This window comes from Rattus rattus, chromosome 2, assembly GCF_011064425.1.
Source record: "Rattus rattus isolate New Zealand chromosome 2, Rrattus_CSIRO_v1, whole genome shotgun sequence".
Taxonomy (NCBI): Eukaryota; Metazoa; Chordata; class Mammalia; order Rodentia; family Muridae; genus Rattus; species Rattus rattus.
Window position 1 is genome coordinate 40356568 of NC_046155.1, and position 24974 is coordinate 40381541.

Below are 24974 nucleotides of genomic sequence, written 5' to 3' on the forward strand. Positions count from 1 at the left end.
AGTGTGCGGCTGGGCTGTGTTTCCGCCAAGATATCTAGCAGATATCTTGAGACACCAAGGTGTAGACCCAGCGGGTAAAAGACAACTATACCATTTTATTTTTATATTTTTACAACAACACAACCTTTTAAACTGCAATTCCATCCTAACAGGTAACAATCCTTCCTGCGTGCGCACTGCTTTATCCTCACTGCAGACACAAACAAATCTAACTCCTTATCTACCTGTGGGTCCCTCCTCCCCACATGTCTCACTCAACACAATCAGTCGCTCAGACATCGTGCTGAGCTCTACTGCTCCTCACACCCGGGAGGCTCCAGGCTATCCCCAGGTTCAGACTGGATCTAGAACACTATTTATTCTGTACGCTGGGGTCACTGAAAAGATCAGAAGCCACACTATAATGCAAACCTGAGATCCATGATATATTCTCAACTCTCTGAGCGGACCTCTTCACTGAATTATTAGGGATTATTCAGACAAAGCTATCAGCACAGTCTCAAGCAGAGCATGAGCTTTAAAGTGTACTTTGTAAGATCTGACATTCCTAGACCTGAGCCTGTCAACATTTAAGAGCAGGTACAGTACAAAGAAGTGTGACGAACTGTTCTTAGCTTACGGTCAGACAAAAAGCAGACTCATACACGGACGTAAATACATTCATATTTTAACAAAGCTGTTGCTGCTGTGGTGACTTCAGAGTCATACGCAAACTTGCATAGCCTAACCAGTTCCCAGTCGGACAAGTTACACGACATTAAGAGCCCTGACTTCCTGAGGATATTATCCTATGTGGCCACATTTACTTCCTATACCTGATGATAGAGCTGGAGTTTGAACATCTAAGTAAAATAGTCAGAAAGAGATAACGATATGTATACAGGCCACTGAAAGAACTACCTAGACCAAAGGCACTTGACCACATTCTAGCCAGTAAAGTCTACAGAATAGGCAGCAGTAAACATGGCCATCCAGGAGGGTTTTAAATGATCCTATGCTCTGACTTCCTACGACCTATAAAAATTTACAGGTTTCTATAGCCCGGGATAGTATTGAATTTGTGGTAATCCTGCTGATTCAGCCTCCAAAGTACTGGGATTACAGCTATGTGCCACTGTGTCCAGACCTACACTGATTTTACTGTGAAAAATCACAGTAGATAGGGTCTTTCAAAAACCTTCCATTTGTAAGTGAAAATAGGCATATTTATCAATGCAAGTACCTTTCTGGCCCTCAATATTACAGATCTAGAGTGAAGGAACTTTCATCTGAGAAACTGTGACACAAAGTAACAAACCTTCATAAGGAGTCCTTTGATGAACACTGTTTTCTAATCTCCTACCACTGCCTACAAGCTTTATCCATAGCCACTAGACAAACTTTTATATCCACCCATGAAAAGTAACTTTAAGGATGAATATAAGATAGGCTGGCCTGGAGCATATCTAGGGAGCTAGGTACCTCAAAGTAACATAACATCGATAATTTAAAGTACTCTTGTACATGTCCTTCGAAGCTAACTTTACAATGGAGAAAATCTATTAATTATTCATAATTTCAGGAAATAAAGCAAGTTCCCACGAAAGCAATCTGGAAAACCTATCAGGTTTGGTAGCAGTTACACACATGGTATAACAAGGGCCTGTACTATCCGTACACCCACAATGCCCATGTAAAATTTCAAATACTTCACAGTAGAAGAATACCATCAGAACTAAAGATGCAAGACTACTAACTCCAAGTTACCTCCTTGTCTAGCGTACAGACTTCCTCCAAAGTACCCATTCACTGGAGATGTAGCAGCATAGACAAATATGGCTGTACTGAGCATTGATCCCCTCCTGCAAAGGCATGAAAATGTTATTATAAATTAAAACCAAAAATAAAAAAATGGAGTCTGTCCCCTCAGAATTACTTTAATATCATAGATCTACTTAGCAGAAACAGAAAAACATCCCATCCTGGATTGCAGAAAGCCTTAAAAGTATTCCCAGTCAAAGGTGACCTGAAACCATACCAAGGTCGGTCTCTTCTGTCTAGTCTACAGCTGAACTTGTAATACAGTCTAAACAAACACTTTTCAGGTCTTTGGCACCAAGGGCAAGCTGGAACTAAAATTCTATTTATAATTCTAAAAAGCGGTTCCATCATACGAAACAGGATAACTGGCTCAACACTGAGAATGTGCCTACTTCCTAGAATAAAATTCAAGTAGGATAGTTTGTATTAAATGCTACTATTTTAAGTGATACAGCATGCCAAGACTCACTTTTTTCTGTAAAAATGATTTTTAAAAGTATCTACTGGTCCCCAAGGCAACCTTACGTCAGTCTGACAATCCCTAACCTCTTCCCAGTAATGATATCTAAAGAACTAAACCGACCTTCATGCTGAGTAACACAATTTAAAAAAAATATTTAAAAATGCCCATTTGAAAAGAAAAATATTACAGTAAATGACAGTATAATTTGCTGTAAAATAAAGTATTTATATTTATTAACGCCTACAGACATCAGCCCCCTGGTTCTGCAGTACGTAGCATCTGTTCGGACACCTGTGCCCATTTCCCTAAGTGGCTGCTACAGTAGTAAGTGAGTGAATGTAAGGCACATCTCAACAGTGAAAATAAAAATACTGCAGGATTTCATTCTATCCATCGTCAACTAAACCCAAGTGTTAAAAATTTGTCATTCTCAAATGAAAAGAATTACAGATCCCCAAATTAATTATTTTTAAAAAAATCAAGTCTGTTTTTCCAAGAACCCAAACATCGTTAAGTCCTAATTTATTCCTTCCACACAAGGACTAACAGATATGACCCATTGTCTTTATAAATGTGTTTGTTAAAGGCAGATATAAATGTCACTACAAGAGAACACAAAGGCTGGTTTAGTGTAAGATAAGCCTAATACCAGGCAGAAGTCCTACCAACAGAAAGAGCTCAAAAGGGCTGGCCTAGAGGCCAATGACTCTAAGTTTACCGTCTCCACACAGTATGGCTTTAACATTCACATCTATCTTTTGTTTTTTTGTTCAAAAATACTCTCCAAGCATTTGTCCCCACTATCCAAATAAGTCATGCTCATTTACACTGATCAGTCCACCACGGCAGCCAGTCTCAAGAGTGGCCCAGAGGCTGAAGAGCTGCCTTACTGTGACTCCCTCCCACTGAGAGCACAGGTGTGGGGTTTATCACTGGCACCACAGTGACACTGTCCTACCTACAACTTCCCAATGCTTCTCCTCTGACTTTCACAGTGACCATAGGGACTATTAACGTTAGCTACCCTTTATCCTTAAGATCATTATGTCACTGGAGCGATCATCCCAACTTCATATTCAAATGTTTCAGTTTCTCACTATTTCACATTGCTTCATCACTATTTTCATTTCCTTAACACTTCAAATTAAAAACTCTGAAATACAATCACCTGCATTCAAAACCAGTTTATCACGGTTTAGTAGCAATGTGTAATTTAGTCAAATTACTTCACCTCTCTGGACTTTCTCTTTCCTGACTATAGGACAGAAATACAACAGCCTTCATACAGGATTGATGTGTACACTAAAGATGCATGTGACAAAGTAAAACCACGGGACCCTCATGTCATCGGTCACTTCTCGATCATACCAACACTGAGAGCTTCACCACTTCTAAGTAACTGCACACACACCACATAAACACAACACCTACCTATTGCAGTAACCGTCAGAACACCACAGGACCTGGCCCTAACCCTACGATAAAACAGTAGCTTCTTACACCTAAAACCTGAAGGGCTTGGGCTGGAGAGATGGCTCAGAGGTTAAGAGCACTGACTGCTCTTCCAGAGGTCCTGAGTTCAATTCCCAGCAATCACATGGTGGCTCACAACCATCTGTAATGAGATCTGGTGCCCTCTTCTGGCTTGCAAGCATACACACAGGCAGAATGCTATACACATAATTAATAAACCTTAAAGCACCAGCAACACTGAAGAGCTTTAAGTTACAGGAAGTATGCATGAAGCAATGCTGAATTCTAACATCATTTTGAAAAGCAAATCAAAGCAAAAATTTGGACTAGCAAAGCAAAAACTAGGATGCTAGGAAAGTTCCTCTTCAGCCACAGGACTGGACAGTCAGAACGGAACGTAAAGCATGGCTGCTGCTTCACAGATTGGAAATGCTTTCCTCCTGTTCAGGATTCACCTCACCCTAAAATATATCAGACCCTAAAGCATGAACTGCTTACTCATCGCAACTGCAGTGTGAATACAGTTTAACTACTTTAAAACGTGGTACGTGAATGGCAAAGCGAGGGTTAGATCACAGAAACATTACAGATGGTTTTGAGAAACAGCCGTTTTGGTTAACACAAACTCCCATCAGTTACTAAGCACTAACTATTTATTCTACATGAGAGGTCTAAGCATTCAGGAGGTAAGGATCTAGTCCTCTCGAGGAACCATCTGGCAGAAGAACAGCAATTTAGTATATGGTTAAATTTTTTTTGAGAAGTATTTATTATTTTTATACGTGTATGACCTGTGCCTGTGTGGACATGCATACTGCAACACACAGGAAGTCAGAAGCAGGACTTTCCCAACTCAGTCTTCTCCTTCCCAGTGGGACCAAACCAGGTCATTAGGGTTGAGGGGAAACTGATTTTTTTTTAACCTGCTAAGCCATCTTGCTGCATGGTTAAATATTTTACAACTAAAAAGCAATTCTTTCAGCAGTACAAATTTATTATTTTTTCATGAAATGCTATTCATAGGTAAGAATGTACTTGCAACTGGAGTTATTGACAGAGGACATCACAGGCTGCTGCAGTCTGAATCCTGCAGTATAGTGAGTCCACCCCAACACCACAGTGCATTTCTTTGCACACTGTGGCTCTCTGAAAACAAGGTGACAAAATCATATACAACAGAGCCCCAAGCTTTCTGTTACTGACTCACAACTTTTGGCAAAGTGGGCTAGCAAAATAGCTCAGCAGGTAAAGGTGCTTGCTGCCAAGTCTGATGATCTGAGTTCAATGCCGGGGACACATGGTGGAAGCAGAGAAAGGAAAGTCGTTCTTTCATTTCCACATTCATGCTGCAGCATGCACATGCCCAGACACATACATTTGAGCACCCAGGAACACACGCAAATAAATAATGTAATTTAACAAAGTTTGGCAACAGTTTTGGTTGCTCATAAAAAGCATAGCCAAAACTACACAAAGACAGATACTATCTCAGGCCCTGAAAAACAATACTGTACACAGTTTCACTCCCGCCGTAGTCTTGGTCCGAGCATAAATGTGATGTATTAATTTTGTAACTGAAATTATAAAGATCTGGTTGAATCTAAAGAAAGGGCCAGTTTCCTTTTTCAAACAGCTTTAGACTAGAAGTAGCCTCTGCCTCTCTAAATGACATAACCACTGTAACTGGAGCACAACTGAAAACATTTAGAATTAAAGATTAAGATCTTTCTTCAATAATGGCACAGGTAGTATTAAAATAATAAAATTTCCAAAATAAGCAAATATTTGATAATGACTGACTTAATAGGTTACAATGACCAAAGGAACTATTCACACCAACAAAAGATGAGGAGGGGCCAGCACTTACTCTGTATATAAGTCCTCTATCATGGCAACAATAATAACAATGAGAGACACAGCAAATATCTGACACCCAGAGCCAATGAGGGAGGAGAATATCAGAGGGTGGCTTGATGGTCGGAACACATCTCCATGCACTTGCTTCCAGCCATACTCGTCTCCCAGGTCTCGGTCCTGCAGGTATGAACAGACAACACGAGCCCATTCAGAATCAAGGGGAGCACAGCACACAGGCGAGACGTGCAGCTGCAGACCCCTCTTTTCACACTTTTTTAAGAGTTCAAATTACCGAGGACAGACATTTCAAAATTAAAGTAACTCCTGTCCTAATAACACATAAAGAATGTCATGTGTTCTATGCCGAGGTCCATGAAAGTAAAAGGCGGGAAGAGAAAAGGAGGAGGAAAACAACGTGGAGGAGTAAAGGTCTCTCTCCTGCCACTCACACACGGTGAGTGAGGCTCACCACCACCAAGGGCCAAAGACACAAAAGAAAATACATTCAGACCAGTGCTTGCCCTAAGAAACAGAGAAATGCCCTTTATAGCCCAAAGTAAGTATTTGAATATGGATATTTAGTCATGTAAAGCTTTTTCTAAAAATCCACACTGAAGTTCAGCTTGAATACCCCAATTATCCTTAATTTCGGAAGCAAAGCTTCTTAAGGAAACTACTTCGGAAGGAAATACTTCCTACCATCACAGTACATTTAGCATGTTAGAATTGGACACCTTAAACTGCTTTTCAAGCTTGCTTAATGGTGAGATGCGCCTAGGTACAAGTATTCTATGGGACACGTTTTTATGTTGTGATTTAATAAAAAGTTAAAAATAAATCTTTGAACCACTAAACTAAACGTGTACTAATCCTTCTACTCACCCCTTAAATTAACTCAACACTTAACATATTTTAACAAGATATCAAAACTAACCTAGGTTTCCTTTTTTAAAGAAAAAAGTGACTGTGAAATCAAAAGCTCTGAAAACTAAGTTTTGGTGACAGAATTTGGCTGGAGAGCACACGCCTCTCTAGCTTAAGAGAACATTTAAGTTATGTTAGGGAAAAAGAATATACTTAAATAGAACATGATCCTAGATCCCACAGGTAACGTTATTACAACCGTTTTTAAACTCTGTAGTGCTGGGGATTAAATCCAACTAAGGAGCTTTCCCACTGAGCTATATCCCTAGAAAAGTAAGGCTCTTCTCAAGCTCCTGGACTCTAGCAATCCTCCTGCCTCAGTCTCCTGACTACCTGGAACTATATGTATTTGCTATTGCACCTGGCTTTAGACCCTTTAAACCTAAGAATTCTGAATTCTGAAAACTCATCTGTCCTTACCGACTTTAGATTAGAAACTCTAATCTAGATTCGACATGAAAATACAAATGGCTGTAGAAGCAGGGAAAGTCTGTCCATCTGAGATCAACTCCTAGAACCACCCATGTAAAGACAGAAGGAGAGAACTGTTCATCAAGCTGTCCTCTTGACTTCAACATACATGTTCTGGCACGCATGCCAAAACATGCACATCATGCGCACAGGTAATTTCTTTTTAATCTTTATATATATATACAACAGGGTTTGCAGAAATGGCTCATGGTTAAGAGCATACACTCTTAACCTCATGAAGAGGACCCAGGTTCAATTCCCAGTGCCCACATCAGGTGGTTTAACTCCAACTCCGGGGAAATCCAATACCTGTAGTCTCTCTAGGCATGCACACACACATATGAACATCCACACAATTAAAAGAAATAAAATTTAGTATATGGGACAACTAGCTTTTATTAACTATAGAATAGTGATTACTCACCATGTCATCCATTTCTTCTTCTTTACTGTATCGGGCATAATCTTTTCTTAAAGTTCTCATTAAAATCATTGAAACTAATCCCACTAAGAAGATCACCATCATGAAGGAATTAAAAATTGAAAACCAGTGAATCTAAATTAACAAAAAAATAAAAAGTTACTACTGTGAAATATCAATTATAAGATTCATGTTTCATGATATCAACTGTATGTTAACAGGAAAAACCGACCATTTTTCATCTTGTATATAAAAATCTAAATTTCAGACACATGGGAGATAAGTAGCCAAAATGATGGGCTGGCCTTTTTACACCCAACTTCCATGAAAGCACGCTATCATCTACACAGACTTCTCAGGTCAGATTTACTAACCAACTATTATTTAGCTTTAAGGCATACACAATTCAACTTTACATGGAAAGCACACGGACAACGGAATCAAAAGCTAGGGCTTAGGTTCTAACTTAAGTCCTGCAGTGTTTCTATGTGCCTTCAGTGTTCCCATGAAGCACTCAAAAGTATTCTGAGGTTCCCTGCTATTTCCTAATCTAAGAAATATGCAATCTAAGGTATAAACTTTAAATCAATTCCTATAATAATGCACTATCAATAATCTAAACTTTCTAACATTTGGCAAAACCCTAAAAACTATACAATGCAGTATAGCCTTAAAATTTTTACACCAAGAAAATACTTATTAAAAATAATAGGGTTGGGGATTTAGCTCAGTGGTAGAGCGCTTGCCTAGGAAGCGCAAGGCCCTGGGTTTGGTCCCCAGCTCCGAAAAAAAATAATAAAGCATCTCTGCCCAGCTTTCTGTCTAGGATTTCTGTCTAGGTATAAACCAATAAAGCAAAGATTACTGAGCCTACCAACTGCACTCCACTGCCCCCTAGCGTTGCTAGTCCTAAGTGCCACCCTCTGTTCACAGCGGGTTTTAAAACCACTGGAGATGAACAAGGAACAGCAGCAGTGCTGCCCTGACCTGAGCATGCGTTCCCAGACAGACCCTGACCTAGACGCTTCGTCCAACCTCCATGTGTTGGTGAACAATGAGGACTCCGGGGAACATTTCTTCCCTTCCTAGGCGTTCCCAGCGGAAGGATTTCCACTGGCAAAACCTCCGCTGTTCTCTCATCTCCTTCCCAAGAGATGCATCCTGTCTGCTGCTTCTCCACACTTACCAGGGCAGGTGCCCGTAGAGAAGCCTGCCAACAGTTCATCAGTGTAGGTCCGTCTAACGCTGACCTCCAGAACTCAGAGCCCATCTGAACACAGCTAAGAACCAGTCTCCAACACTACCATCACTTGTAATTAAAGTGCTATTTTTGGCTTCCATGTATTGTGATTTTGCCTGTATACCTCTTAACTGGTTTACACCACACTATGAAGCAAGCTAGTTTTATTATTCCTTTAAAATTCCCTATCATTCTTATGTCTTTAGGTTTATAACTGAAATCACCATTGGTGATATCTTGGAATGCACAGTCCTTAGCACAACAGCCCACAGAGGCATTTCAAAGATATGTAAAGATGCTCCATGTGAAGCTGATCTGCACATATATATACACATACATACATACACACACACACACACACACACACACATGCTGTATCTTAAACAGAAACAACACCTACCCTGTGTTGAAAAAAGGATGGATCAAGATATTTATCAAATCGATCTTCAAATTTTACATCTGATTTTTTCCATTTTACCTGAAAAAAAAAAATCCCATTTGAAAATTAACACCAATAAATGACTAATAATCTGATGGCAAAACTCATATAAAAGTCAGAAATACTGACATACTTCAAATTAAAATTAAATGATAAGAAGGCACTAACAGTATCATAGGCTTAGTTTTAAGTTTTCTATTTTATGTGCATGGGTGTGTGTCTGATCTGTGCACACACATGTGCAGTGCCAGCAGAGGCCTGCAAAGGAAACCAGATCCCCTGGAACTAGAGTTAAGATTCTGTGAGCTGCTGTGTAGATGCTGGGAATTGAACCTGGGTTCTGTAGAAGAGCAGGCAGAGCTCTTAACCACTGAGCCATTTCTCCAGCCCCACTCTGAGAAGCTGTATAATATTATGGCTTTCCTCAAACGGGTCATTTCAGCTTTCAAGGACTTAGCAGTACTGCTGACTGAAGTACTGACTTATACATGTGTTAAGACTAAAACCAACTCACATTACAAATATTCAAACCAATTAAAATAAGAATATATACGTTTTTACCTTTAAATTATGGTTCTATGACAACTATTAAAATCTTTATACAGTTATGTAATAGTTACTTATATTGGGTATACATGGACAAAAAGAATTTTCGGGATTGGCTGTAAGCAAGGGGATTCTTCTCAATGACCAGAAAAATAACTGACAAAGATAAAAGTCTCCTTATATTGGACTTCCTCTCTGTCTTCCACCATTTTTAAGCAAGAGGAATAAAATCCCTTTCCAGTTGAGAACGGACTCTGACAAGCTCTTATCAGACAAAGCAAACCATAGCAATCTACACCTACCCAACGACTCTCATACCACCTTTGTCTGCAACAGCAAAGGAAGAGAAAAAACATGAACTTCTCCAACCTAAAAGCACCACCAAGATACATGGCTGAGCTGTCACCACCCAGTGCCAATGGCGACTGTTACAGCAGTGGTCTTCAGACCAATGTGTGGCCTCCCATGCCACAGATCTGAGGTTCTTCCTCTTCTTTAGGAGAGTTAATGTAGATACACTGAGGAATTTTGTTTCATCTAATTTTAAGACATATTTTATTTTCTAAAGCTTACAAATACAACAATTTCTTCCTTTAAACAACTATTTTAAAACTTACCGAGTATGACATCTGTATTTTAGTATTTGGAACCAGTTTGACCTTTCCTTCACTAGTTAGATTAACATCAACAATTCGATTACCATTAAAGCCTATTTCAAGTTTTTTGTAGGTCCAAAGATAGTAATCTTCCCCATTTTCATCTGCTTCACCAACAATACCTACAAAAGAAAAAACACTTTATACAAGGTAATACCACCTACTATTCAAAACACCCAGAAGCAAAAAATTCATTAAATGCCTTTTACAAGGCAAATGTGTAGGCTGGCCTTCTTAGCAAACATGCCATGGTCACACCAGCACGAAATGAAGAAGAGATGTTCAGCAGAAATGGTCACAGATTTGACTCTCAGAGCTCACTGTCCTCACTAGCACCTCTGCTGCGGCACAAGGCAGGGTCTCACTATGTAATGCTGCTGGCCTGGGACTTGCTATGTAGACCAGGGTAGCCCTGAGTTCACAGAAATCCTCTCTGCCTTCTCCTCCCAAGAGATTAACTTTCTTATAAGTCTCCTTAGCCTACCTAACATGCCCAGTCAGTTTTGCTGCAGATGAACACAATGATCAGCTAACAGATGTAAGATTAAAAGATAATTACTTATATGCAGAGCATATGTCTAGAGAAAAGAAAAATATTTGTGATCAAACATGTTGCCTAAGGGGTTGGGGATTTAGCTCAGTGGTAGAGCAGAAGGCCCTGGGTTCGGTCCCCAGCTCCGAAAAAAAGAAAAAAAGAAAAAAAAAAACAAAAAAACAAAACATGTTGCCTATAGTAACTACCTATTCCTTGCATTTAAAATAATTTAATTATTTACGTTATTTTTAGACTATACCTACATTTGTATTAATCATATTATGTCTCTTCCCCAATAGGATGGACAAGCAGGAGCTAAACAAGAATATTTCTTCAATATTGAATGCTTTGGTAAATAACAAAGGAACTGATAAGTAAAACATTCAACAAATTACCATATCCCTAAAAAATCCTACTACAGTGTCACATAAAGAGGTAAATTTCAAAAACCCTATTCAGACCCTCCAACTACATTTAAGAGAAAATAAAGAAGCAGCTGGGGAAGAAGAAAATTCAGATTAATCCAAATGCCTTTGAATTCCTTGATTCTGAAAGAGTTTCACTGTATTAAACCTTTTATTTTGAGAATTTCCTGTAAGGTCTGGCAGTATCAATAATGCCTCCAGCAGGAGAAAGCCATAACATGAGCATTAAAGACTATTCTGGGCAAACACTAGAAACACGTTTCCATCATGATCTGGAACAGCCACCTTAACACACTGCTTACTTGAAATCCTACTTCATATACCAGAGGATACTTACCCCATATTGGTAAGTCATCTATGTACATCTGATACCAATAGTGATTCTTGATAGCATACACAAATGCATCTCTCTTCTCTTTATCTAAGTCAATTTCACAGTAAGTACCTGGCATCACATCATCTGCAAAGGAAAATTTACAAATTAACCCACTGACTTGCGAAATAGTTACAGGAAATACAGCACAAAAAGAAAAGTCAGCATCTGCTCAAGTTAATTCTATTCTCAATAGTTCAACCTGCTGATAAGCATATGGGAGCTCAGTATGCTATCCCTCCCAACATTTTTATATTTTCCATTACCTTATAATAAAGGATTTTGACCATCTTTATTTTCAAAGATTGCCTTACATGAGAAACTCCTCATGCAAAGAAAACAATCCAAGAATGATAGCAAAGACACTTTAAAATAAATAAACTGATAATAAAAACAGTCAACACCGACGCTTATGGAACATGAGGAAGTTTTCACTTGCTGCATGGAAAGGCTTAAGGACAGGCACCTAGGCAGAGGTAACATCGTGGCTTAAGGTCACTCGGATACACATTCATTCCAATGGCACAGCCAAAGTCATCAGAGGCCAGAGCTCTTCATAATCATTAAGATCACAAGGCCAGCTTCTATCTAGGAGGCATCTCTGCTTATAAATCACTCAAAAATACCCTAAAGATGAGTCAGTTTCATTCTTGATCAGTTGCAAAAACAGTATTCTCATAGTTGTGTTCAGATGGTCTTTTATTTCTAATGCTTCAAACTCTGTTCACATTCTACATAACTGAAAAATGAGCTGAACAATCTCTCACCATAAATCACTGGTTGAAAATGACAACAGAATATACCTCCCTCAAGTGAAGCACAATCTACATTCTGGGGAAGATGTAACTAAGATTTTAGCAATGCAAAAGTCTTAAGGATAAAAGCAAAGCTGTAACCTAGCAAATGTCCACGCACATTTCTCCAGAGATCACCACACTAAGTAGATCTAGAACCAAACCACCAGTGTGTGCCCAATGGCAACCCAGAAGATGACCCCTAGCACGGCACACACACTGTGTTCTCTGAGAACGCACCACACCACCTCACTGACACTTTGTCTTTTGATGGAATTACTAACATGGAAAAGCACACTCTTACCTCAAATTCCACAGCGCACAGCAAAGCTATCATGAAATCAGCATATATGTGCATAGACACACAGAAAGTCCTGAGTTCTGGTTTGAGTTCCACTACTCACTACCCAACAGAAGCAAGTGGTTTAACCTGTCTGTGACCCTCACACAGTCCCTTAACTGTGAAACTGGAAACTGCTGGCTCCTTCCCAGGATTGTCTGAAGGCAGGCATGTGAATGCACTCACACTGTTCTTAAATATTTTTGCCCGTACACTCTTGAGAGTCTCATGAGTTACTTCCCCGGCCGCAACCCACCCCCGTCCCACCCTGCAAATGTATAATCACACAAAATTAAGTGCACAATTTCAGAGTGCCCAAGGATAGACCCGTGAAGCCAGAGGTCTGGTTGAACTCTACATTCACAGCCTAATGCAGTCTGGAATGCAATTACATACTCAATAATTGCCAAACATATTCTCAAACCATGGACTGGAAATACTGGTGTGTGCAGTTAATTTTAAAAACTACAAAGTACAGATGAACTAAGCAACCTGACTGGCAACTCGTGGCTTAGGGAACAACCCTGAAACCCTAGCTACTTGGAAGCTAATACAAAAGGATTGCAAGCTCAGAGTCAGCCAGGACTACAGAGGAACCCTTGCTAGGCCATGCAACTTAGCAAGACTGTGTCTCAAAATATCAAAATAAAAAGTCAAAAAAAGGGAGTGGGGCTGGAGATGAAGTTCAGTGGGAAAACATTTGCTTAACATCCATGAGGTCCCTTCCTCAGCTCAATCCCTAATATTAAAAAATGAAAGGGAGGGGAGAAGGAAAAACAAACTGCCTTAAAATGTTTATAGCCTTTAAATATGTGTATGTTTAAACCTTCAATTCAGTAATTCTACTTCAAAGAACTTAGGCTTGTAAAAGATTTATAGATACGTTACAATATCTTACAGAAGAACTGCTAAATGCTTTGTTATTTCTAAAAAGAAAGAAAAGGAGAAGGGGGAGCAAATCACCTTGTAACTAGCATGGGGAAAATTACATATCCTATTACAGAGTACTATTTAGCTCCATTTAAAGAGTAACAAGAATAAACTCACAAAAAGTTATAAGGAAAAAATATAAAAATTACATATAATTTTAGTTAGAAATGCTCAAATTACTGGCATATGATAAGCATTACATAAGGGTTGAACTTTTAAAAACTTAATATAGGTAACATGAATTCAATTTTTACTTTCTTGTGACAGGATTTCACCATGGACCCCAAGTTGATTGAGAATTCCCAATCCTTCCACGTCAGCCTCACAAGTGTTAGAATTACAGGACTGTACAAACATGCTCAGTTTAAACAATTTGGATAAATAGAAATTTCAATTTTATATTCCTCTGTAGATCCTAAATTTTATGTATTGAAACTGTATTACTGCAAAAAAAAAAATCAGAAGAAAATGAAACCATAAATACACCTTTTCTTTTGGGGGGGTGATGTCAATCTGAAAAATAAAAATTTTAATGATACAAAAAGAAGCTATTATCAAATCTACAGTTAGCATAAGGTACTTAAAAAAACAAACAAATGAGGAACTGACAAGTTTCAGGTTCTAATTGTTTGGTCTGGTTAAAGCACTAATTGAAACTAACAGGAAGAAAAATCTAGCAGCAAGCTCCTGTTATCAAGGCAAGCCTAAACACAGGTAGTTTATTTTCTTCTCCGTCCTAAAACCCCTCAAATGTCAGTAGAAAAAGATGTGAGTCCATCAAACCAAACACAGTGGCTATGGCAAACACCATGACCAAGGCGACAAGAACAAAGGGACTGTCTGGGCTTACAGTTACAGTACCAGAGGGAGAAGAGTCCACCACAGCAAGCAAGCGTGGTGGCTGGAGCAGAGCCCGAGGGCTCATATCTTAAACCACAAAGGCGGTGGGGTGGCTGTGGGGAGTAAACGGAGATGGCTTTGAAATCTCAGAGCCTGCCCCAGGGACACGCTTCCTCCAGCAAGGCTGTCCTTCCTAAACCCACCCACACACTGTCACCAACTGATGGCCCAGGATTCACACGTGTGATCTACTGGGACACTATCATTCAAACCATCACAAATAAAAAGAGCTAAACAGACTTTTGGCAAAGGAAAAACAGAGAATGTGACCGGTGACACATAACACAGGGGGAAAGAGAGCAAGAAAACTGCCTGGGGAAATGGGACTGACGTCAGCCTGTCTAAGACACATACCACAGGCCTTGGAACATAAAGGAGAGAGAAGGGCTGAACACAGAGCGTAATTACACGTGGATAATTACATGGAGTGGACTGAGAATGTAAGAGACAGAAGGACCACAGATTTGAGGTGAATCCAAAAACTCAGAAAAAAAATGAAGGGCTGGGGATTTTGGTTCTTAGGATGAAGATGAGGATGACAATGACAAGATGATAAAAACAACCACAGAGAAGAAACAAGAAAGAAAGAATATGAAGTTGGACTCTCACATTCTCTCCCCTACCTACCAAAGAGCTGGATGAACACCCTCACCTTGTCTCCCTCTGCAGGAGACCAGAGGTACACTTTCCTCTGGAGAATTTCTGGAAGCTCCACAAGTAGAACCCTGGAAACAGTAGGAGCTAGGGACTGACAGCAGTGTGGGACTGCCTTCAATAAAACTCCTCCAGCTGAAAGAGAGGGAGAGCCTGCTAGTCCAAATTCTTTCCCCATCCTTTGGCGGAGAGCTATTCCACTCAGGCAGATATCAGACTGGAAATGTTCCCTTTGGGAACGAGAGCAGCCAAGACGGAGAATCACTTAACTTTAGGTGCATAAGGACCTAAACAACATTGGCATTTCTCCATATCTGCAGAATTCTAAATGTACCAACTCACTTATGGTAAGAGGAACTACAAAATGCCATCTGTGTATTAGGTTAGGATATTCAAAGAAGAAATAATTTAAAAAAAAAAAACAAGAATATAGTAAGTGAAAAGGAATATCCCTAGAAGTCATCATTTGTCAGCTATTAATGCCCTCTATTATACTACAGGATTCTCAAATAACCGGGAAAGACGCAGGGCAGCAACTTCCCCTGTTAAGAACACTACCCCAGCTGGGCCTGGTGGCTCACATCTGTGATCTCAGCACTCAAAAGACTGTGGCAGCGAATCCGTAAGTTCTAAGCTGACCTCAACAAAGCCAGCAAGGGATATACACCAAGTTCTAGGCTTAAGCTTGCCTGGTCAGCATGGTCATATCTTTTACAAACACATGCCCACACGTGCGCACGCACGCGCACACACCCACACACACCGAGTCAACAACAAAACATTAGAATAACAATCTCAGATCATCTAATAATCAAAAGGAACCAACTGTCATAAAAGTGAGTAGGACACACTGTACAATTTATTAAGAGCGCTCTCAGTCTTAGCAGCTAGGGTATGTAAGAATGTACTAACCTAATGAAGCCAGCAGGAAGAGTGCAGTAGTTTGGGAACACACTAATTTAACATTTCAGAAGTACTAATATATAAACACGTAGAATTATAAATATTACATATATATAAATTAGTAGGCACAACTATTCACAAAAACTATATACCAAGTAATTTTAAAAGTACATTATCTCATTCAAACCTAACAATGATTCTATCAGTATATTATTCCCCATGCTTCCCAGACAAGAGCTACAAAAGATTGAATATTCTTTCTATAACCACACAGAAGGCAGTAGGTAGACCATGGCTCAATCTAAAACCTAAGTTTTTCTGCTCAGTAACAGCAATGTTCTAAGAGATAGTATCCATGATTAGAAAATAATAAAATCACGCCTGGTTCAAGGATACCTAATATATACCTGTCCTTGTATATTTAATGTATTTTCTCTAAATGGTCTCAATTAGCATTTTTGTCTAGCACCAGCATGTAAGAAAAGGAGAAGGCTGTGCAGAAAATCTGAAGTGAGAGGCATCCGACACAACCCAGATCTAAAATAGTCTTCAGACCAAGAATATGATTAGTTCCTTAAAATAATCTCTCTAGTGACCTTCACATTACAAAATGGTACTATTAGCCTGATAGACTCTGCTAAGTTTAAATAAATTAATAATAATGTTTCTGTATATATGTATGCAAGCATGTTTGTGCATGTGCACATGTGTGTGTTTTAAATTTTTTACTGCATATGAACACACCTTCAGAAGAGTCAAAGTCAACTGCTTGAGATGAAAACACTAAAAACAAATCTTAGTTAGATACAATGCCAATTGTCCATAATCCCAGCAGGCAGGAGGCGAAGAGTGTGAGAAACTGAAGGACAGCCTCGGATACATAGCAAATTTGAGGACAGCCTGAGCTTCACAAGTCTCTACTTTAAAACACCTCAAAATGACTGACAGAAAGACAGACAGACAGACAGACAGATGATCAGTATTTCACATTGAGACAATGTTCTACTTTCTATATCATTTAGTATTATGAAATACAATGAACAAATTGCCCACATCTGGGCCTCCAAAGGTATAGTCTACCCAAAAGTTCATTACAAATGACAATGAGTAACAATCAGGAACAATTTATCTATGAACCAAAGAAGCCTACAGGAGCAGTCTCCACTGGCTACTTCGTCCAGACTACCTAAGTTAGCAGCTGCTTTGGCAGCGTATCCAGCAGAAGGTGTACAGCTGGCTAGGCCCCAAGAGCTGCTACCTTTCGGGGAGTAACAATGGGCAATTCTTCCACCCCTCAAGTATTAGCTTAGTCTGTAAAAGAAGACAAATCTCACTTTCACGCCCATGAAAACACCTCTGATGACCTATCCCCATCTCAGTCTCCAGGACTTTGCAGAAGGGAGGCTAAGACTGCTACATAAATGTTTCTTCAGACAAGTGAGGCATAAGAATTTCAGATCTGATGAAACCACTGCACCAACGCAGGGTTTTTTCAAAAATTAATCTCTCAACCCCCCAATCTCAATCTCCCTCCTCTCCCCCTCCCTCCCTCCTCCCTCCCCCTCCCTCCCCTCCTCCTCTCTATTAAATGAGACATGTCTACCAAAAGAAGAAGTTAAGTGGATAAATTCAGTACTGAGGTTCCCAAAGATCACACATTCCCATTTAGTTTCATCATATTTATGATTAAATATTTCAATTACCTTATTAAATTAAAACATAAGCCTCGGGGTATGTTTCTAACACTCATAAAATTATAGGCCACACCATTATGGTTTAAACTTACAACTCAATTTTATAATTAAGTCCCAAGGGACATTATGGGGAAGGTATAAATATATGCATCCATTTTCAAAACAGTAACAAAAAGAAATCGATAAATAAGAGCATAATTTAACAAATCAAAGTAATACTATCTTTGTATCTCATGATGTAGTCTCCTCCCAATGCACTAAAAATATCAGAAGGCAGTTACTATCTATATTCCATATCCAGACATAATGAAGTCAAAATTGGAGCAAATGATTTTACTAAAATCCATGAAGTGAATGAAGTAGACTAAAAGCCAAGCTCCTGAGTACAAAGACCGTGTTCTAGTAAAAAAAAAAAACCCAAAGCTTCTAGAGCAAAGATTCAGAAAAATTTCAACTTCCCAGAGATGCCTTAGCCATGGTTCTACAAATGCCTATGCAGGGAGTGCTCTGAGACCTCACAGAGGAAAGCACTAAGTAAAAACATACACATTCTCAATGACAGCTCCAACAAAGAGATTTCCCCTTCAACCTAACTGTGTGACTTAAATTTTAAATATTCTACAGGTGATAAGGATGAATCAGTAGAGTAATACCAAATACATTCTGAGTATATCATACAAGTTAAATTTGAGGTTTTACACAAATTTTTCAGTAATCACATATCCCTTTTGGAGTCCCACACCTCCAAAAATCACTTTATTATGAGCTCTCTGAAGGCCTTCCAAGGCCATATATGTATCTAATAAATTTACTAAAAAAAAATGCTTTTTAGAAAGAACTATGTTAGGGAAACATTCTATTAACAATTTACTTTGCTAAACATCCTATAACGTACATGACAATACCATACAGGAAAATTACCTGGCTCCAATGTCGGTAAGGGTTACTAATGCTGACTTACCTTTAAATTTAATATCCAGGCCACTAAATTCTAATTCAACTCCTTGAAGTGCTTCTCCCAAAGTTTCATGGTAATGACTGATACTTTTTTTTGACCCCACACAAAATGGAAGTGAAAAGTATTTATATGTTTCTTGGCGATTGTGGTAGGGACCAACAGTATTCATCCATAAAACAACTTCTTCTTTATCTTGATACTGTAACAAGAAAAATAAGATATGTACTTTTAAAATATCTATTTCAATTAAGTAAATTGTCTACATTCAAGTCCCTAAAAGGTAAAACAGTAGAAATTTTGTCTGACTACCAATACTTTCAAAATCAAAGGTCACGACCTTAAAATTTTATCCTGATTGTGGTCTCAGAACCTATTTTCCCCAAACCTTGTTTTACAAAAGATAATGTTTTTTAAAAAGTCAAGAGCTTGTGGAAGTAGGTTCATAACTATTAAGTAATGGTAAGTCCCAAACCAATACACTTTGACAGGGAAACCTGGACAAGGAAGGAGGAACGAAAATCAACAGCTTCTTCACGTTAACCATTAGACTCCCTTCCCTGACGAACTCATATCAGCATAAAACAACGCAACCTTCCCTCTTAGCCTTTCTCACAGCTCTGGACTAGACAAGAGACAAATACCTAGAAAAAGAAAAGTGACACTGCAACCAACACAAGAAGGTTCAGAGCTACAGTCCAACCACCAATGACTCATCCTGCATCTGTTTCTTTAAACCACACCTCGAACCATCAGTGAATATTATTTGTAGCCATATACATAGGGCTAGGACAGCCAACTTCACCTTTTTGTGACCCCACAGTAGGACCTACCAAGGATTTTTAAAAAATCTCTATAAGTTTCAATTTCATAGTAATATTAACCAGACACCATCAGATTTATTTTTAAATTATGTGTATGTGTTTGTGTGTATCTGCCCTGGAGGCCAGAGGCATCAGATCTACCTGGAGCTGAAGGTACGGGGCGTTGTGAGGTATATGGTGCTAGAACCAAACTCTGGTCCTGTACAGGAGCAGGGGGTACTCGGGTGCTTTCAAGTCAACTAACAGCACAAAAGCTGATCCAATGGACAGTATTGATGAAAGGCCTAGCATGTGCCAACAACTGTGTTGATCACTGAGGATTCTGCTTTCAATAGAATGTGTTCCCTCCCCTACTGATCTCTTAAAGGGAATCATTTAACAAGAAGCTATGCAACTAGCAGCTATGTAATTTCTATCTCCACTTCTCCCATTGAAAACTGATCGATAAACACTTTCAACAAAAATCTAACGTATTCACAACCAAATTAACCATTCTCAAATCTGCTGTTCCAACTCTTTTCCTAATGATACTAGGGGACTCAAACCCAAGGCTCTGTTCTGTCTTCCAGAGAACCTAGACCGCTAGCTTATCTATTCTTACTCCAAAAATCTGCTTCTTCCTTTCTGTTCATATCAACAATCACCACCTCCCTAAAACATACTGCCTTGTTGTCCACAGAAGACATCAGATAATCAAGGAAATAAAAACTATCTTACTGTTCAGACACACAGACAGCATACAGCAAGCCCTAAGTTAGATATTAAGGATATATGGACAATAAAAAAATATCCTTCTTGCCTGTCACAGTGGCACATGGATGTGATACATTAGTCCCAGCATTTGGGAGGCAGAGAAAGGTACTTCTGACTTCCAGGCCAATCTGGTCTATGCCGTGTTCCAGATAGAGCTACATGGTCAGAGTCTGTCTCAAAAATAAAGAATTCTTAATATTTAATAAAGAATAATTCTTCTTTCCTTCAAGTTCACAACCCATGTAGAACCATACATGTAAATGATTAACACGGGGAAAAAAGGGTAGGATTACAGTAACAAAGATCTAGTATAGCAACAATAAAGGAATAATTAATTCTGCTCTATCAGAGAAAGGTCAGGGTGAATAGTAATACAGAAAACTATAAGCTGCTTCAAGTACGTTCAGAAAACAACTACAGATAATCTCCATACATGACCTAAATAATTAAGGGTCCGAGTACTAATGTCTCCATACACCTCCGTCCATAACTATCCTTGTACTTGGGGGTATGACTGACAAACCTGTACTAGGTCTCCCATACAATCACAGAGCAAATCAAAGTACTCCTTTCTAGTTGCACATCCTCAAAATTCTCCAAACTGAGATAGATCTCCAACAACCACTTCTCTCTGATCACAGTTCCAAGAATGAAAACCTATTCACCAAGCCAAACTGTTATAATGTACAAAGTATTTAATACCACTGGTAAACACCAGAGAAATAGTGACATGTCAAGTTCATGGGCAACTTAGTCAAAGTTTGTGCTACCTATAACAGCATTCACTCAGAGATAAAAGAAAGGAGAGATGGGAACACTGTATAGAAGTGCCCCTTAATGAGAACCTGGCCATGAATCCTGCTGAATCTGTAGAAATGTTATATGTAACTCTAGAAAGTACCTTTGAGATAAACCTCAATATACATAATTCTTTAGAAATAAAAATCTGAACATAATTACTTCCATGTAAAAGTAAGACATCCATGTATTTTATGCACACCCAGTTTAAGGTAACAATGTATATTAAACCCACATTCTGAAATGACGTTAGTTAGTTTGAACATGTGTGAAGCCTTAACAGGCTGGCAGAGTTTTGACTGAATGAGCCAAGAACTAGAACAAAAATGTACACATTCTGTAGTTAAAGATTCTCTCCAGGAAGAGGGCTGAAGTAGCAGTCAGAAACACAAAGCTGAAGGTGAACAGTAAGAACTATAACAATAATGTGCCGGATTCTGCAATCTAAGACTCTGGGACAGGGCTCAAATAATAATGAGAAACACAGTCAGAGCTGCAGGTGAGGGCTGGGGCCTAAACAATGCCTCACTTCTTTAACAGGCTCCTTTTTGGCAGTCAAATACAATGAACTTAAAATGTTTACTACCTCATCCAGACTTTATTCACCCCTGAAAGTAAGGGCTCTCGAGCTCTCTCACTGAGTACACACGAAGCACAAGCTCAGGAAGTTGTGGCAGGAGGATTGTGAGTTCGAAGCTAACCTAGGCTACAGAGTCTCCATCTTAATAGTTCCATCTTAAGAAAAAAAAGATGTTTAAAGCTATCTTGAAGCTCGAAGAATCAAAAGGAAGATTTCACAGGAGGTAGGGAAGCTTTTTCTCTCCTGAAGCTGAAGACAAATGCCCTGAGCTCCCTGGGTCTGTGGAAGGATTTCCCTCCACTATTCCTTCCTGAAAAACCTGTGGTAAAGACTACTTTAGTTCCCTCCCTAAGCAGCCCAAGAATTCCTAGCAAAATAAATAAATAAATAAATAAATATTTTTAAAAAATTAAATTTGTTTATAAAAACTGCACTGGGCAAAGACACCGAGAAGTAGGGTGTTCTAATTTACCTGTAAAATATATCTGGGGAAGAGGACTGTCAAGGAAGCACAGAGGTCCCTGGCATGGCATTAATTCCATCCATCTGAATCGTCTGGGGGAAGCCGCCCCAAGAAAGGAGAACCCAGTTTCCTGTGTTCCTCACCTAGTTACTCCCCTGCCTTCAGAAGAATTTCACTGAACACTAGTCCTGCACTGTCCATTCCCGTCAGAACACCTCAGCACTCCCTTCCTTTCCAAATGTACTGCACCTTTTTTCTTCTTTCCCTGAATTCACAATGCCCTTCTTTTCTGCAATTAGTCAAATTCTACTTGCCCTTCAGAAATGCTGAGTGTTCCTTTCTTAACTCCTCAGGTAAAGCTCTACCTGACCATCCCTTGCATAGCCTGGCCTCATCAGCTTCTGTAATAGCACAACACTGGCTGCCCCTTTATAATTACATTCCAGGAGCTAGGCACGGTCCTAATATCTTCATGTAAACATGGAATCTTCTCAAAGATGTTAGAAAGGCCGTATTATTTCATCCCTTTTACAGATTCAAAATAAGAACAAGAGAGATGTTAAGTAATTTGTCAGGCACGGTAGAACACACCTGTAAATCACAGCCTTTAGAAAGATGGTGTGGAGGCAAGCTACGTCGGAGCCACCTCAGGCTCCATATCAAGTTCTAGGTCATCCTTGGCTACCTAGCAAGACTTTGTTTCATTGACTGATTGATTGATTGATAGATAGATAGTTTTCAAGTCTATGTAATTATTATTTTACAAACTAGGACTTTGCTTTTGTTGACTTCCAGATAGTTTTTAACCAAAAGGAAAAAATAAAAACATAGATATACAAAGCAACGAGAGTGTACAGCACTCAATGCCAAACCTTTTCATTTGAGACTTTAATCTGCTCTAAAGGAAAAAACCTCAGATGGTATTTGTACTCTAATCTCAAAAGTCAAGACCTTCTTCTCAAGCAGTCACAGTGATGGGTCCCGCTCATTCTGTTTATGTTTGAGGTGAGGACAGCAAAACTTTACTCCCTGATAGACATCATAATTCCCCCCACGCCCTGGGAAGAACACTGAAAAAGTGTTGCTGACCTCTTTGTAAAACCTGACTAAGGGCTCAGAAATTATGCTGCTCACCAAGGATCAGAAGCTCAAAATGAGCTGCTACCTTTAGTTTTTATAGGACAGGAACACGTTGACTTTAGAATGCTTCTATCAGAGAAAGCAAAACCCAGTTCTTCGAGTTCAGAAACCCGTTTCTGCGAGTTCAGAAACCCATTTCAATTATTTAAACTACACTTAAGAATTAATACAAACAAATTGGTTCTTCTAATTTTTGTTTTCAACAGTGTGTTGAAATAATGATTCTTTCTTTAAATAGCTCTGTACCTCAACTCTCAGTTTATCATTAAGTACAGCCCAAAACTGGGCCAAGAATGGCATTTTGTACAAACTAAATCTGCACCAGCACGCTCAAAACTCACTTGTAGGACACGCCTTATTCTTAGGATAAAACTTCAAGCAAGTTTCTGAAGTTCCTATACTTTTAACAAAGACCAAGACAAAAGCTGCCATTTGTCAACCAAACAGATCCTTCTGTAGGGGATGGAGAGCTGGCTCAGTTAAAAGCACTTGTTGCTCTTGCAAAGGACTCAGGCTCAGTTTCCAGGACCTGTATGGCAGCCCGCAACCCTCCAGAACTCCTCTTCTAGGGGGAATCTGATGCCCTCTTCTGGTCTCCGTGGGCACTGCATGCACATGGTTCCTTTACAGGCATACATGCCAGACACCGTACTAAACAGAAAGTAAGTCAGTCTTAAAACCTTTTTCCAAATCATTCAGTACAATATAAAAGGTTTCTGACAGAGGCAAAGCAAGCCATGTTGGGCACACGTGGGGCCACCCCACATCAGAAGTTCTGAAATCACAACTGCAAAGACTGAAAAGAAATAGTTTTAGACAGGGAACCTAAAGAGCTATGCCTAAGACAATGACCACAGGTAGGAATGGGCTGGTTTTGTTCACTGTGCTTTAAGCAAGTTTCATGCTGCCAGCATTACATCTCTCTGTCCCTAGTAGTTACCTAATTACTTGAGTCATTCAACAGACACTAGCTAAGTACTCTTAAGACTAAGCACAGCGCTACGGTATATGTGTAGCAGGTATGAGAGAGGTGGAGGAGCACGAATGACAAGATACAACCTTGTGATCATGTTGAGAAACAGAACCCACTGAGCTATCTTCCTCACCCTCTTTGCTTCCTTTAAGCCTCCCTCCACCACCACAGGGCTCACTGTGTAGCCCTGGCTAGCTTGGAACTCACAAGAGATCCAGCTGCCTCTGTCTGCCAGTGCTAGGATCAAAGGTGTGATCTATGTCCGGCTTTAAAGAGACTTTTCTTTATGACCCTTTGGTCATGTAGTAAGAGACTGTCTTTGATAAATGAAAATATTCATTAATTTTCATTTCAAACAGTATGTCCTACAGTCCAACCTTTAAAAACTAAAATTAGCAGATTCTCCAGAAGTCAACAGCACATTTCCTTCTCATCATTTTTCTAAGAATATTGGAATAAATATTTGGATAAACAAGCACATAAAGAACACAGGGGGTGGGAGAAGGGTGTTAACAGATGGCCTGCTCAGTGGATAGAGGTGCCTGCTGCTAAGCCTGACACACCAAATCTCAGTCCCAGGTCTACATGGCAGAAGGAAAGAGCCATCTCCCACAAGTTGTCCTCTGGCCTCCACGTGCCCATTGTAGCAC

General features: G+C 39.4%; 1 protein-coding gene across 2 annotated transcripts in view; it reads right to left on the reverse strand.

Annotated features, from left to right (window-relative positions):
* Positions 1-24974, reverse strand: part of Tm9sf3 (transmembrane 9 superfamily member 3) — a 53893-nt gene that overhangs the window by 24656 nt on the left and 4263 nt on the right. For both annotated transcript variants that reach the window (XM_032891952.1, XM_032891953.1), the window contains exons 2-8: positions 18800-18995; positions 11588-11710; positions 10252-10412; positions 9050-9127; positions 7413-7544; positions 5604-5770; positions 1747-1841 (exon numbers count right to left, since the gene is read on the reverse strand). In XM_032891952.1, coding sequence (XP_032747843.1) covers positions 1747-1841; positions 5604-5770; positions 7413-7544; positions 9050-9127; positions 10252-10412; positions 11588-11710; positions 18800-18995 — 952 coding nt within the window. The remainder of the gene's footprint in view (positions 1-1746; positions 1842-5603; positions 5771-7412; positions 7545-9049; positions 9128-10251; positions 10413-11587; positions 11711-18799; positions 18996-24974) is intronic.